Below are 12,830 nucleotides of genomic sequence, written 5' to 3' on the forward strand. Positions count from 1 at the left end.
GCAGTTACAGGAATGTTGGTATTTCATATACCGTATTGCTGTGGTATGTGAGACAATGAGATGGGGGTTCATGTACCTACATAGGCGTGGAAAGGTGCAATTTCTGAATGTGTGAGTTTAACAAAACGGTTCCTGCAAAACACTGAGGTTAAAGGCAAACAATGAAAATGTATGTGCTGGAAACCCGAACCGAAGTTAGAAAATACTGGGGATACACAGCAGGTCAGGCAGCATCTGAGGAGAGAGAAAAACAGCATTGACATTTTGGGTCAACGACCTTTCATTAGGATTGATTCATTGACCTGAAATATTAACTCTGTTTCTCTGCCGAAATGTCAACTCTGTTTCACAACAGATGGTGCCTGACCTGCAAAGTATCCACAGCAATTTCTGTTTCACTTGAGTTTCAGGAAAATCGGGTGTCAGTAGGATTCCCTGAAGGTTAACTTGCAGGTTGAGTCAGCGGTAAGGGAAGGTGTAATGTTAGAGTTCATTTCAAGAGGACTGGAATACAAAGCAACGACGTAGTGCCACACACACACAGTGCTGGGGAAACTCTGCAGGCCAAGCAGCATCTACGGAAAAGATGTAAACAGTCAACGTTTTGGGCCAAGACAAGTGCCAAGGCTTTATAAGGCATTGGTCAGACTGCACTTGGAGTACTGAGAGCAGTTTTGGATTCCCCTTCTAAGAAAGGATGTGCTGGCCTTGGAGAGTATCCAGAGAAGGTTCACAGGAAAGAAAAGGTTAATGTATGTGGTGCGTTTGATGGCTCTGGGCCTGTTCACACTGTAGTTTAGATGAATGAGGGGTGATTTCATTGAAACCTGTCTAATATTGAAAGGGCTGTGCAGAGGATTGAGCATAGAGAGGACGTTTCCCGTAGCTGGGGTGGGGGGGGGGTCTAGGAGCAGAGGACACACCCTCAGGATAGAAAGGCATCCATTTAGAACAGAGATGAGGAGGAATTTCTTTAGCTAGAGCGTGATGACTCTGTAGAATTCATTCTCACACACAGCTGTGGAGCCAAGTCATTGGGTATATTTAAAGTGTAGGCTGATAGGTTCTTGATAAGTAAGAGCATCAAGGGTTACAGGAAAAGGCAGAAGAATGGGGTTGGGAAGGATAATAAATCAGCCATGATGGAGCAGATGTGATGAGCTGAATGGCCTAATTCTGCTCCCATATCTTATGGTCTTATTGTTCATCCAGGTTGTATACAGGGTTAGACTGCAATATGATGGTTACCATTTTTAGTGATGCACTCTTAGGCAATGTACGCCCTAAAGATAAAAACTATACAAAGGGTATGTGAAAGTGAGAATCCTTGATTCAACTAATCCAGGGTGGATTAAAGCTTAACTTGGATCCCTTGCTTAATGGTATTAGTCCATGGCATTAAAAAAATTGAGAACCCCTGCTGTAGAGTTTTACAGAGATTGGTGAGAAAAACAAAAATCATCCAGTGAGCGGCAGTTGTATCAGCAAATTTGGCTTGTTAATGAGAGGGTCAGAGGAGAATGCCCAGGCTGGTTCAAGCTGACAGGAAGGCAGCAGTGACTCAAATAACCATGCATTACAACAGTGGTGTGCAGAAGAGCATCTCTGAATAGACCACACATCAAACCTTGAAGTGGATGGGCTACAACAGCATAAGACCATGAACATACAGTCAGTGGCCACTCTATTGTGTACAAGATGTACCTAATAAAATGGCCACTGAGTGTATTTCACAGTTCCTTATTGTCACTGGGTCTAATTCACAGAGCTCCTACCTCAACACCTTCACCAGGAGGACTGCAATGGTTAAGAAGGCAACTCATTACCACCAACAAAGATAACTAGGGATGGGTAACAAATGCTGGCCTTGCCGGTGAAGCTGAGATCCCAGAAGTGGTTTAAATAAAATTCCTTAAGTAGCCCATTAAAAATTGGGCCAGGTGTGATTTCATTGGCCTCAAAGATCCAGAATTCTAAGAAGGTGGGAAGGAAGACTTCCACTTGGGTAGGAGCAGATTCCATTGGATTTTCATCCCATGACACCAGGAATGTAAAACAACAGCACAGGGAGGAGTATGACTGGTGAGTGTTAGGGTGTACTCTGGTGTTATGGAATATAGCAAATATTAATTTCAACAGCAACTAGTCTTCAGATCTGAATATGGAACGTAGGATGAATTTAAAATGCAGCTCGAAAAAAAATGGTCTTCCTGAAGCTGCATTTTAGAGTAAACACCCAATTGACTGAGATGTCTGCATATGCATGAATGCAATCAACACTGCATTGACCTAAGATTATACATGGACATGAATATGGAGTCAATAATAATTAACACTCATTTTGGGTGTTGGTGAGACGATCCAGATATTTGAAAAATTACATGTAACTCAAAAGAAGCATCATGAAGGCATTGTAACTATAAAAATTGTCCTGTTACCTTTGTTCTTTAACATATTAAAACTGTGCTGAAATGTTGGGTCGGGGAGCCCCTCTCTCTCGCCCTCAAGTAACTCCAAAGTCTGTCAGCTTGTGTGTGTCCCGAATAAAGACTTTTATATCTACCAGCTGTGTCTCTCTGGTGGCTTTGTTCACAGTCACGAGAGTGAGAATATCCATTTGGTTCTCCCTTCTCCTTCCCCACCCAAAAGGGGCATGTCCCAGTAATTTCCAAAAGAAATATTCCCCTTGCCTACATCTCAAGGCAATTCTCCAATCAGTTTATAGTATGGGAACTGAATCTGATTACCAAGGGGATTCCAGACTGAGCAAGCAACAGCAATGGCGGGGTGGGGGGGGGGTTGTTGGATTAAAAAGCTTCTACAACCTTGGCATCACAGTTCCTAGGCAACCAACCAACTCTAGCCTGGGCATTTCACTAACCAACTCCAATTCATGAACCAACACATGGATGAAAGAAAAATGGTGGGCTATAGGAAAGGGAAGGGTTGGTTAAAAGGTCAGCATGACATCATGGGCCAAAAGGCCTGTACTGTACTGTACAGATATATGTTCTATGCTCTATGTTCAAGTCTGATCAAAACAATTCATTAATCTCAACTCCTAAACCATCTGATCTGATCAACTCATTAACCACAATTCACGAAACGAACTTGACCTGGATTAACCACATCTCAGCAGCAAGCCCAACCTGGGTATCTCATTTGCGACTCAAGAACACGCAGAACAGTTTACTTTCGAGCGCCACCCATTACCCCTTCCACGCGCCACCTTCCCGTTTAATCGCAAAGTGATGCCTCCAAGGTTCCTGCGAGGGAAGATCTGGCTTCAGGCCAGTATTCGTAGTTACCCATTCCAACAATTCCCAGAGGTGCTGGCGGAGTAATAGCTGGTCACCAGACTAAGGTTAAGGGTTACACACACTTCAGTCCAAGTGGCAAAGGGGGAAAACTGGACCTTTGGCAAATATTCTCTCCACCTACATTAAGTGACTATTTCAGCCATCTCTAATTGTGCGTCTTCTGCTTTTGTACCATGTTATAATGCTCATAGTTACAGAAATATACACTAAGTGCCACTTTATTAGGTACACCTGTACACCCGCTTGTTAGTCAGCCAATCCTGTGGCAGCAAGTCAATGCAAAAAAGCATGCAGACATGGTCAAGAGGTTCACTTGTTGTTCAGACCAAATATCAGAATGGGGAAGAAACGTGATCTAAGTAACTTTGCCCATGGAATAACTATTGCTGCCAGGCAGTTATCTAACGAGAGAGGTTAGAGGATAACGGCCAGACTGGTTCAAGCTGGCAGGAGGTGACAGTAACTCAAACAACCACACGTTACAACAGTGCTGTGAAGAGTATTTCCGAACCTTGGAGTGGATGGGCTACGGAAGCAGAAGACCATGAACGTACAGAAACACTTTCAGTGGTCACTTCATTCGGGTCCTCCTGCAGGTGTGTTTTAGAGACCCAGCATCTAATTGTGGGATCTGGATAATTTATAAACAATGTAAGTGTCAGCCTCACAAGGAAGAGGTACTAGAGTGTTATGACAACCTACAGAATTATTCCTTTCTTCAGCTTGGCGGGGAAGAAGGCTGCACCATGAACATTTCGTAGTTCGTACCAGCTGTTGGGTGCTTGTTTCCTTTCTCAAAACCTTTCCTTAAATAAAAAAAAATTACAGGCTTCCAAATTCGTTGCCACACTGTCAAATATTGCCTGTGCTGAGTCAGGCCGTTCCATCAGATGCTGTTACCTAGGCAACGGTATCTCTGGGTCACATCTAGGATAACTGTCCTAACACAAGTCCCTGCAGAACCCAAGCAGGCAGGAAGACACCCTGCCTAATGATAGCTGCCTCACAGAATGTCTGGCCGTTCTCAGAGCTGAATGCTAATCTGTTAGCAGGAACATTAAAAAGAGGAGTGAACATAGAACGTAGAAGAGAACAGCACAGGAGCAGGCTCGGTGAACTAATGATCCCTAATTACATTAATTTCTTCTGCCTGCATATGTCAAAAACCCTTCATCCTCTGCACATTCATGTGCCTACCTCAGAGCCACCGCCCCCCCAGCACATTCCAGGCACCCAACACTCCCTGCATTACAGATTTGCCCTGCACATCTGCTTTGAGATTTCTGCTTTGAGATTTCTGCTCTGCATTGGCCATGTTTCCCAAAGAACAAGTTTAAGGGAAGATTTGCGGGTGAGGAGGGCTACATTGGTGATCCAGCATGGACTCCAGGGGATGAAATAGCCTCTGCCTGAGTCGTTAGGAAACATGGAAGAAAGGGTAGAGTGGTGGTTAGCGCAATGCCATTACAGTGCCAGTGACTCAGGTGCAATTCCACCGTTGTCTGTACATTCTCCGTGTGACCGAGTGTGTTTCCTCCACTTGCTCCAGTTTCCTCCCACATTTCAGAAACGTACGGGTTAGCAGATTAATTGGTCACTTGGGTGTAACTGGCTCGTTGGGCCAGAAGGGCCCATTATCTCTGAATAAAGCTTGGAGTTAAGCCTACACAAGGACACTGAGTGGGATAAGCTGATCTGGCCTTTTGTGTTTTTTTTATCACCACGTGACCTCTGTAAGATTGTTTGACAAAAAAAGTCATTGAGGAAATGAGATCTGACTAGGAATCTGTAACTAAGCCAAGAATTTTGAAAAGCAGAATGACATTTTAAAACATATGAAAATAAATGGAAGATTAAACCTACCAAACTCCACTGGGGTTTTAGGCTGGTGCTACTCCAAATGAGTAATTATAGATTACAGTTAGATACCAAGTCGACAGACGAACAACAAATTGTTCAAGAAAAAAAACACATCTGCCAATAATAACCTCAGTAAAAATAAAATGAAGGGAGACCTGCATGTTAAACCAAAATCCATCCTGTGTAGATTTTGCCACCTTTAAACAGTCCTGGGGTCACTGCATCATAAAGGACTGCAGAGATATAAAGAGCTAATAGTTTGTGTATAAAGTTTAGAACTGTTCAGTTGACATCTCGTCCTGCGTTGCTTTTGACTGCTCGCTCTTCATCTCTTCAGGCCTCTCCTCATGGGCCATCTTGCCTTGTCCGTCACCGGACACCGTCCCCAACACTTTAGCACTGTGCTCCTGCGCTTTCGCCCTAAGGGCAGCTATGCTGCTCTCCCTCAGTTCCTCCTTAGAAATGGCCCCCTTGGAATCCTTGCCCTTGTCTTCACGCTGCTCGTCCTCCTGGCTGGGCTGACTGCTGTGTTCGGCCTCCACCTTCCTCACCACTTCAGATGCCTCGAGGGACTTTTTGTGCATTCCTAGAAAGAATTGTTGGTACTCGGTTTTAGAAAATCGCCTGGTCATTGGTAAGCCATCTTGAACTGAAAACGGTAAGCAAAGAAAGATGCCAAAGATTAAACTGCAGCAGGAATGTGGGAGCTAGGCTTCATTTAACATCGAGACGACAGGTCAAAGGTCAGCTCATTAACACAAATCTTTAGTTTGACAATAAAGCCATCCGTAAACAGGGTCACCCCCAAACCTGGGAACAGAGGACACACAGATTCTGCTTTGAGGCGTTGGCTTAGGGCAGCACGATATCACAGTGAGTGGGGCCTGGGTTCAGTCCTGTCTGTGGGCTCTGACTGTGTGGAGTTTTCACAATGCTCTCCCTGTGACCCTCTGGGTTTCCTCCACTTGCTCCAATTCCCACCTACCTTGCAAAGACGCTCTGGCTCATAGGCTAATTGGCCGTTGACCATTTGTTTTATTTAGAGATACACTGCCAATGAGCTGCACTGCCCTGCAACCCACCTATTTAACACTAATCAAAGGACAATTTTACAGAAACCAATTAACCTACGTACAGGTACATTTTTGGACTGCGGGAGGAAAACCACGCGGTCATGGGGAGAACAAACAAACTCCTTACAGACTGTGCCAGAACTGAACTCCGAACTCCAATGCCCCAAGCTGTAACAACGTCACACTAACCACTGCACATTAACTGCCCCTGGTATGTTGGTGTATGGTAAAATAGAAGGGACTACTACTACTACTACTACTACGTCGACTCAGACCTAGGGGCCGGCATCGGGCACGATGACAGACTCTCCACTTCTTGAAGGGAAATTGAAGGGAATGTGAATGAAAAGGCTACGAGTAAGTTAGAGGGGCAAAGGGATGGTTTTACTATATAAAATATAGTACACAGTGAATACACCATTTCAGGGAACTGTTCCAATATGGCCTCAAATCACCAGCTGTATTAACCTCTTTTCTTTAATGGGCTTTATTCTGAACACTGAGTGCCCACGACATTCAGTATATTTTAAATGCAGGTTTCAGGGAGAAGGCAGGAGAAATGGTTTTGAGAGGGAATAATAAATTGAATGGCAGAGCAGACTTGCTAGGTAAATGGCCTAATTTGGCTCCCATGTCCTACAGTCTTACAGTCTTATCCACAGAGCACAGGAGCTGATTTCCGTCGGTAAACTGGCAAACTCCTTCCAGAAAGGTCAAGTGCAAATGATGGTTTGTGTTAGGGATATAAAAGGGCAAAAATTTTGAACAACACACACACACACACAAATGCTGGCCGAATTCAACAAGTCAGGCAGCATGTATAGAGGGGAATAAACAGTAGACATTTCAGGCTGATACCCTTCATTGGGAATCATTGTACTTACCACCTAAAACTCAATCTACCCTGACTGTGAACAGAATTATATGTAAAAACTGCTGCTACATCTCAATGGTAATAGGTTAAAAATATTTACTCTACCAAAGAATGAGGGACAGAAAATAGTTTTTAAAATTTGCAGACGCACACCTAATGTTTTTCTTGTGAATGCTTTCTATCCAACACCCTGTACCCGTGATGTAGATGCAAGCAAGTTTTTCGTTGCACCCGCGCATACATGTATCTTTGCATATGACAACTAACACAACTTTGATAACAGTAAAAATCTGTCCCTAAAAAAATCTTTAGTGTATTGCAGGTTGTTGAAAGAAAGAATTGTTAATGGAAAGAACTGTCCATGCACAGTTCCATCACGGCCTCTTTTATTCATGTTCTTACCATCTTTCTTGTGCATTTGACAATAAACTCAACTTTGACTTTGTCCTTCACATGCCGATGTGGACAATTTTTTTTCACCCATCCTTTGAACAGTTCACACCCAAACAAATAGTTATGGGTCTTAGGTTATATAAAAGTCAAGCTAGCTAGTGACCGAAGATTCTTTCTCTGAAAGACTTTTTGTGAACCAAGCTATTGTTTACACCACAGCTCAACTGTTTCATGTCACCTTTATTTTATTTCAGTTTTTTATAACATTTCATCTTTAATTAAATTTAAGTTCTCTATCTGCTGGTGTGGAATTTGAACTTTAGTATTCTGACAATTAACCTAGACAACACAAAAATGCTGGAGGTACTCAGCAGGTCAGGCAGCATCTATGGAGAGGAATAAACAGTTGACATTTCAGGCTGAGAACCTTCATCAGGACTGGAAAGGAAGGGCGGGGGGTGGCGGAAGCCAGCATAAGAAGGCGGGGAGAGGGGAAGGTGTACAAGCTAGAAGGTGATAAGTGAAGCCAGGTGAGGGGGAAGTTAGATGGGTAGGGCCGGGGGAGGTGATAAATGGAAAAGGTAAAGGGCTGAAGAAGTAAGAGAAAGCAGGATCTCCCAGTGGACACACATTTTAATTCCACATCCCATTCCCATTCTGATATGTCTATCCACGGCCTCCTCTACTGTCAAGATGAAGCCACACTCAGGTTGGAGAAACAACACCTTATATTCTGTCTGCGTAGCCTCCAACCTGATGGCATGAACATTGACCTCAAACTTCCATTAATGCCCCACCACCCCCTTGTACCCCATCCATTATTTTTTATATATATATTCTTTCTCTCTCTCTCCTTTTCCTCCCTCTGTCCCTCTCACTATACCTCTTGCCCATCCTCTGGGCTTCACCCCTCCCCCTTTTCCTTCTCCCTGGGCCTCCTGTCCCATGATCCTCTCATATCTCTATTGCCAATCACCTGTCCAGCTCTTGGCTCCATCCCTCCCCCTTCTGTCTACTCCTATCATTTTGGATCTCCCCCTCCCCCTCCCACTTTCAAATCTCTTACTAGCTCTTCCTTCAGTTAGTCCTGACGAAGGGTCTCGGCCCGAAACGTCAACTGTACCTCTTCCTAGAGATGCTGCCTGGCCTGCTGCGTTCACCAGCAACTTTGATGTGTGTTGCTTGTAACTGAGAGTACGGGTTTGGACCATGGGAGAAAGAGAAGGAGGAGAGACACCAGAATGAGATGACAGGCAGGTGAGGAGAAGAAAAGGGGAGAAAAGAGAAGGGGGTGGGGAGAAATTAGTGGTTCTAATGGCTCCAATTCACCTGAACACCTGAGTTCCCAATCCAGACGTTAACCACTGTGCTACAAGTGAAGGAAACAAAAATACCAATGTGCAGCCATTAGGGAAAGCACCCTTCACTAACTCCTAGAGTGAGCTGGACTTTAACATGAATTCTCTTGTAATAACTTTAGGTAGCACCCTGTGCTCCAACCTGTAAATGATATTAAATGTCCATGCTGGAAGTTAGAAGCTCTTATGATTCAAATCTCTAATAACTCCAACTTGGATAAAGTCAAGTGGGTTTCTGCAGGAGAGGTCATGGGTGATTATTGGGTATGAGTACAGATCCACCCCGGATATTCTCTTTCCTCTCTCCTATCAGCCAGAAGGTACAAAAGCCTGAAAGCAGGTACCCCCAGACTCCCACTGTTATCAGAGTCTTGAACAGACCTCTTGCAAAATAAAATGGACTCCTGGCCTCAAAATCTATCTCATTATGAGCTTGCATTTTATCATTTACCTGCACTATACTTTTTTGAAGGGAGCATTTACACTTTATCCTGCATTGTTATTGTTTTACCATATTCCACTTCAGTGTACTGATCTGCATGAAAGGTGTGTGAGACAAGCTTTCCATTGTGCCTTAGTGCATGTGACAATAATAAACCAATCCCAATAATAATGGAATATGGGCTGTTTTGGATTGTGTGCAACTCTGAAAGATTTACATTTGGTAATGAGAAACAATGGTTAAAAAAACAGTGCACGGCAACCTATAGAATGGTGAAGCTGTTTGCAGGGAAGTGTTCTTGCTGCGGAACATCAGAGTTAGCTCTGCATTTCTTTTCCACCCAAATCCGACCATAAAATGTAGGAGGAGAATTAGGCCATTCGGCCCATTAAACCTGCTCCACCATTCCAGCATGGATGATTTATTATCTCACTCAACCCCATTCTCCTGCCTTCTCCTCATAATCTTTGATGCCCTTAATAATCAAGAACCTATCAACCAGCACTTTAAATATACCCAATGGCTTGGCCTCCACAGTGTCTGTGGCAATGAATTCCGCAGTCACCGTCCTCTGGCCACAGAAATTCCTCCTCATCTCTGTTCTAATGGGACGTCCTTCTAATCTGAGGCTGTGACATCTGGTCCTCCCCACTATAGGATACATCCTCTCCATGTCCACTCTATCTAGGCTTTTCAATATTTGATAGGTTTCAATGAGACTCCCCTCTTGTTCTTCTAAACTCCAGTGAGTATAGGCACAGAGTCATCAAATGCTCCTCATACATTAACCCTTTCATTCCTTGGATCATTCTTGTGAACCTCCTATGGATCCTCTTCAACGTCAACACATCTTTTCTTGGAGAAGGTGTCTAAAACTGCCAGGTCAGTCTCAGCATAATAAAACTCCCACAACTTTGCTCCCTTCACCCAACAACGTACTGTAAATGAGCAGAAAACCCTAACGCTAACCCTAACCCAACCGAAGTCAGAACCACTTCAGTTTTTGAAGCACCTCTTGACCAGTAGGGGAAGACTTATATCAGTTAGCACTGAAGCACAGCTGTTCCAATGAAGCAGGCTCTGTCCTCCTGGAATCAAGGCCCCAAATGGTCCTTCTAGGTGAGACAACACTTCACCTGGGAATCTGTTAGGGTCGTCTACTGTATCTGCTATTCCTGATGCGGTCTCCTCTGTGCTGGTGAGACCTGACATATATTGGATTGCTTTGTTGAACACCTCTGTTCATCCGCAAAAAGCAGAATTTCAATTACTATCCCAATTCCCGTTCAGACATGTCGGTCCATGGCCTCCTATTGTGCCACAATGAGGTCACTCTCACTGTGAGGAGCGACAGCTTATATTCCATCTAGGTAGCCTCCGACCTTATGGTATAAACATCAATTTCCTCTTCCGGTAATTTTTCCTCCTCCCTCTTCCCTCTTTTTCTATTCCTCATTTTGGCCTCTTACCTCTTCTCCTCACCTGCCTATCACCTCCCACCTGTGCACCTCCTCCTTCCCTTTCTCCCATGATCCACTCTCCTCTCCTATCAGATTCCTTCTTTCCAGCCCCATGCCTTTTCCACCTATCACGTCCCAACTTCTTATTTCATACCCCTCACCTGCACATCTGCCTTCACCTATCATCTTCTAGCTTATACTCCTTCCCATCACCCCCACCTTCTTATTTTGGCATCTTGACCCTTCCTTTCCAGTCCTGATGAAGGGTCTCTGCCCGAAACATTGACTGTTTATTCATTTCCATAGATGCTGCCTGACCTGCTGAGATCCTCCAGCATTTTGTGTGTGTGTTGCTCTGGGTTTACACTGGCTCAATGACATTTTGATTTGGATCACACTTTTGCTGGGACATGCAATATGCCATCCTTACCCAGTCTGGCTCCAGCCACAAAGATTAATTTTACCTGATATCTACAAAATACATCAAACTTTGTCTTGGAATCTGTCTGTGTTTCTGGCAGTCTTGATTGAGAAAATAAGCACAATTGTTTCCTCCATTACCAAATGACAGGGAGGGAAGAGCCAAAGGAGACACAGTGAGTTGTCTTAGTACAGAATTAACTGCCAGAAAGATTGATGCAAATAATAACATTCAAATGGAAATTGAGTAGATATTTGAAACCATCTATGATGAAGAGTAAGGAAGAGTGACTAAATGGATAACAAGCAATCTACTGAAGAAACTCACACACAAAATGCTGGAGGATCTCAGCAGATCAGGCAGCATCTATGGAGGGAAATGAACTGTTGACATTTCAGGCTGAGACCCTTCATCAGGACTGGAAAGGAAGAGGGCAGAGGCCAGAATAAAAGGATGAGAGGAGGAGGAGGGCACAAGCTGGCAGGTGATAGGTGAGGGAGAAGGTGGGAGGAGGGTTGGGGAGAGGGGGCAAAAACAGAATGAGGTGACAAGCTGGGTGGTTTTGGAGGAAGATACAGTATCTGTTATGTCTCTGCATCTACTGGAGAATCTCAGCAGATCGAGCACCATCCATGGGGGGGAAAGGAACTGTCAAAGTTTCAGGTCCGATGTAGGGTTTTGACCTGCAACTTTGCCCTTCACAGAAGCTACTCAACCCATTGAGTACCTGCACCAGAACGTCTGTCACTCCAGATTCCAGCATCCGCAGTCTCTTGTGTCCCTATCTGACTAAATCAGAAGCTGCTAGACAAAGCTGGAAGGGACATAATGGGCCAAATGGCCTCTCCCTGTATTGCACTGTTACCAGGCCTAAACAAGTTCCTCAGTCAGCATAGGACCCTCACTACCCCCACCCCTTTGTATTCCACTAGTATTTCCATAGCAACAGCACCGTTGTTGGCCACATCTCAGTTGGCAACAAGGAGGCACACAGGTGTGAGAGAGATGGTATGGTTCAGTGGCGTTGTAACAACAAGCTTGCACTCAACATCAGCAAGACCAATAGATTGATTGTAGACTTCAGAAAGGTGAAGTCCTCGTTGAGGGATCAGCAGTGGAAAAGGGTGAGCAGATTCACCTTCCTGGGCATCAACACCTCAGAGAACCTACCGTGAGCCCAACACGTTGCTGCAATCACGAAGAAGGCACGCCAACGGCTCTTCATTTGGCATGTCACCAAAGACTCTACCAAGTTTCTACAGATGTACCATGGAGAGCAGTCTGGTTGGTTGCATCACCTCCTGGTATGGAAGGGCCACTGCACAGGATCTAAAGAGGCTGTAGAAGGTTGCAGACCCAACCAACTATCACAGACACAAGATGAGGTCCTATTCAAAGAGCGGTGAATTAGGAGGGTGATATCCATCACTAAGGACCCTCATCACCTGGGACATGCCCTCTTCTCATTATTACCACTAGGGAGGAGATACAGGAGTCTGAAGACCCACACTCAATGTTTTAGGAGTAGCTTCTTCCCGTCTGTCATCAGATTTATGAATGGTCCACAAATCCATGAACACTACCTCACTTTTGCTCCCTTTTGCACTTTTTTTTTTGTTTGTTTTATTG

General features: G+C 44.4%; 1 protein-coding gene across 1 annotated transcript in view; it reads right to left on the reverse strand.

Moving 5' to 3' along the window:
* Positions 1 to 5,452: 5,452 nt before the first annotated feature.
* Positions 5,453 to 12,830, reverse strand: part of vsx2 (visual system homeobox 2) — a 66,769-nt gene continuing 59,391 nt past the window's right edge. Inside the window, exon 5 of the mRNA XM_063066835.1 lies at positions 5,453 to 5,829. Within this exon, the coding sequence (XP_062922905.1) occupies positions 5,453 to 5,829 (377 nt within the window). The remainder of the gene's footprint in view (positions 5,830 to 12,830) is intronic.

Source organism: Mobula hypostoma, chromosome 1, assembly GCF_963921235.1.
Source record: "Mobula hypostoma chromosome 1, sMobHyp1.1, whole genome shotgun sequence".
NCBI lineage: Eukaryota > Metazoa > Chordata > Chondrichthyes > Myliobatiformes > Myliobatidae > Mobula > Mobula hypostoma.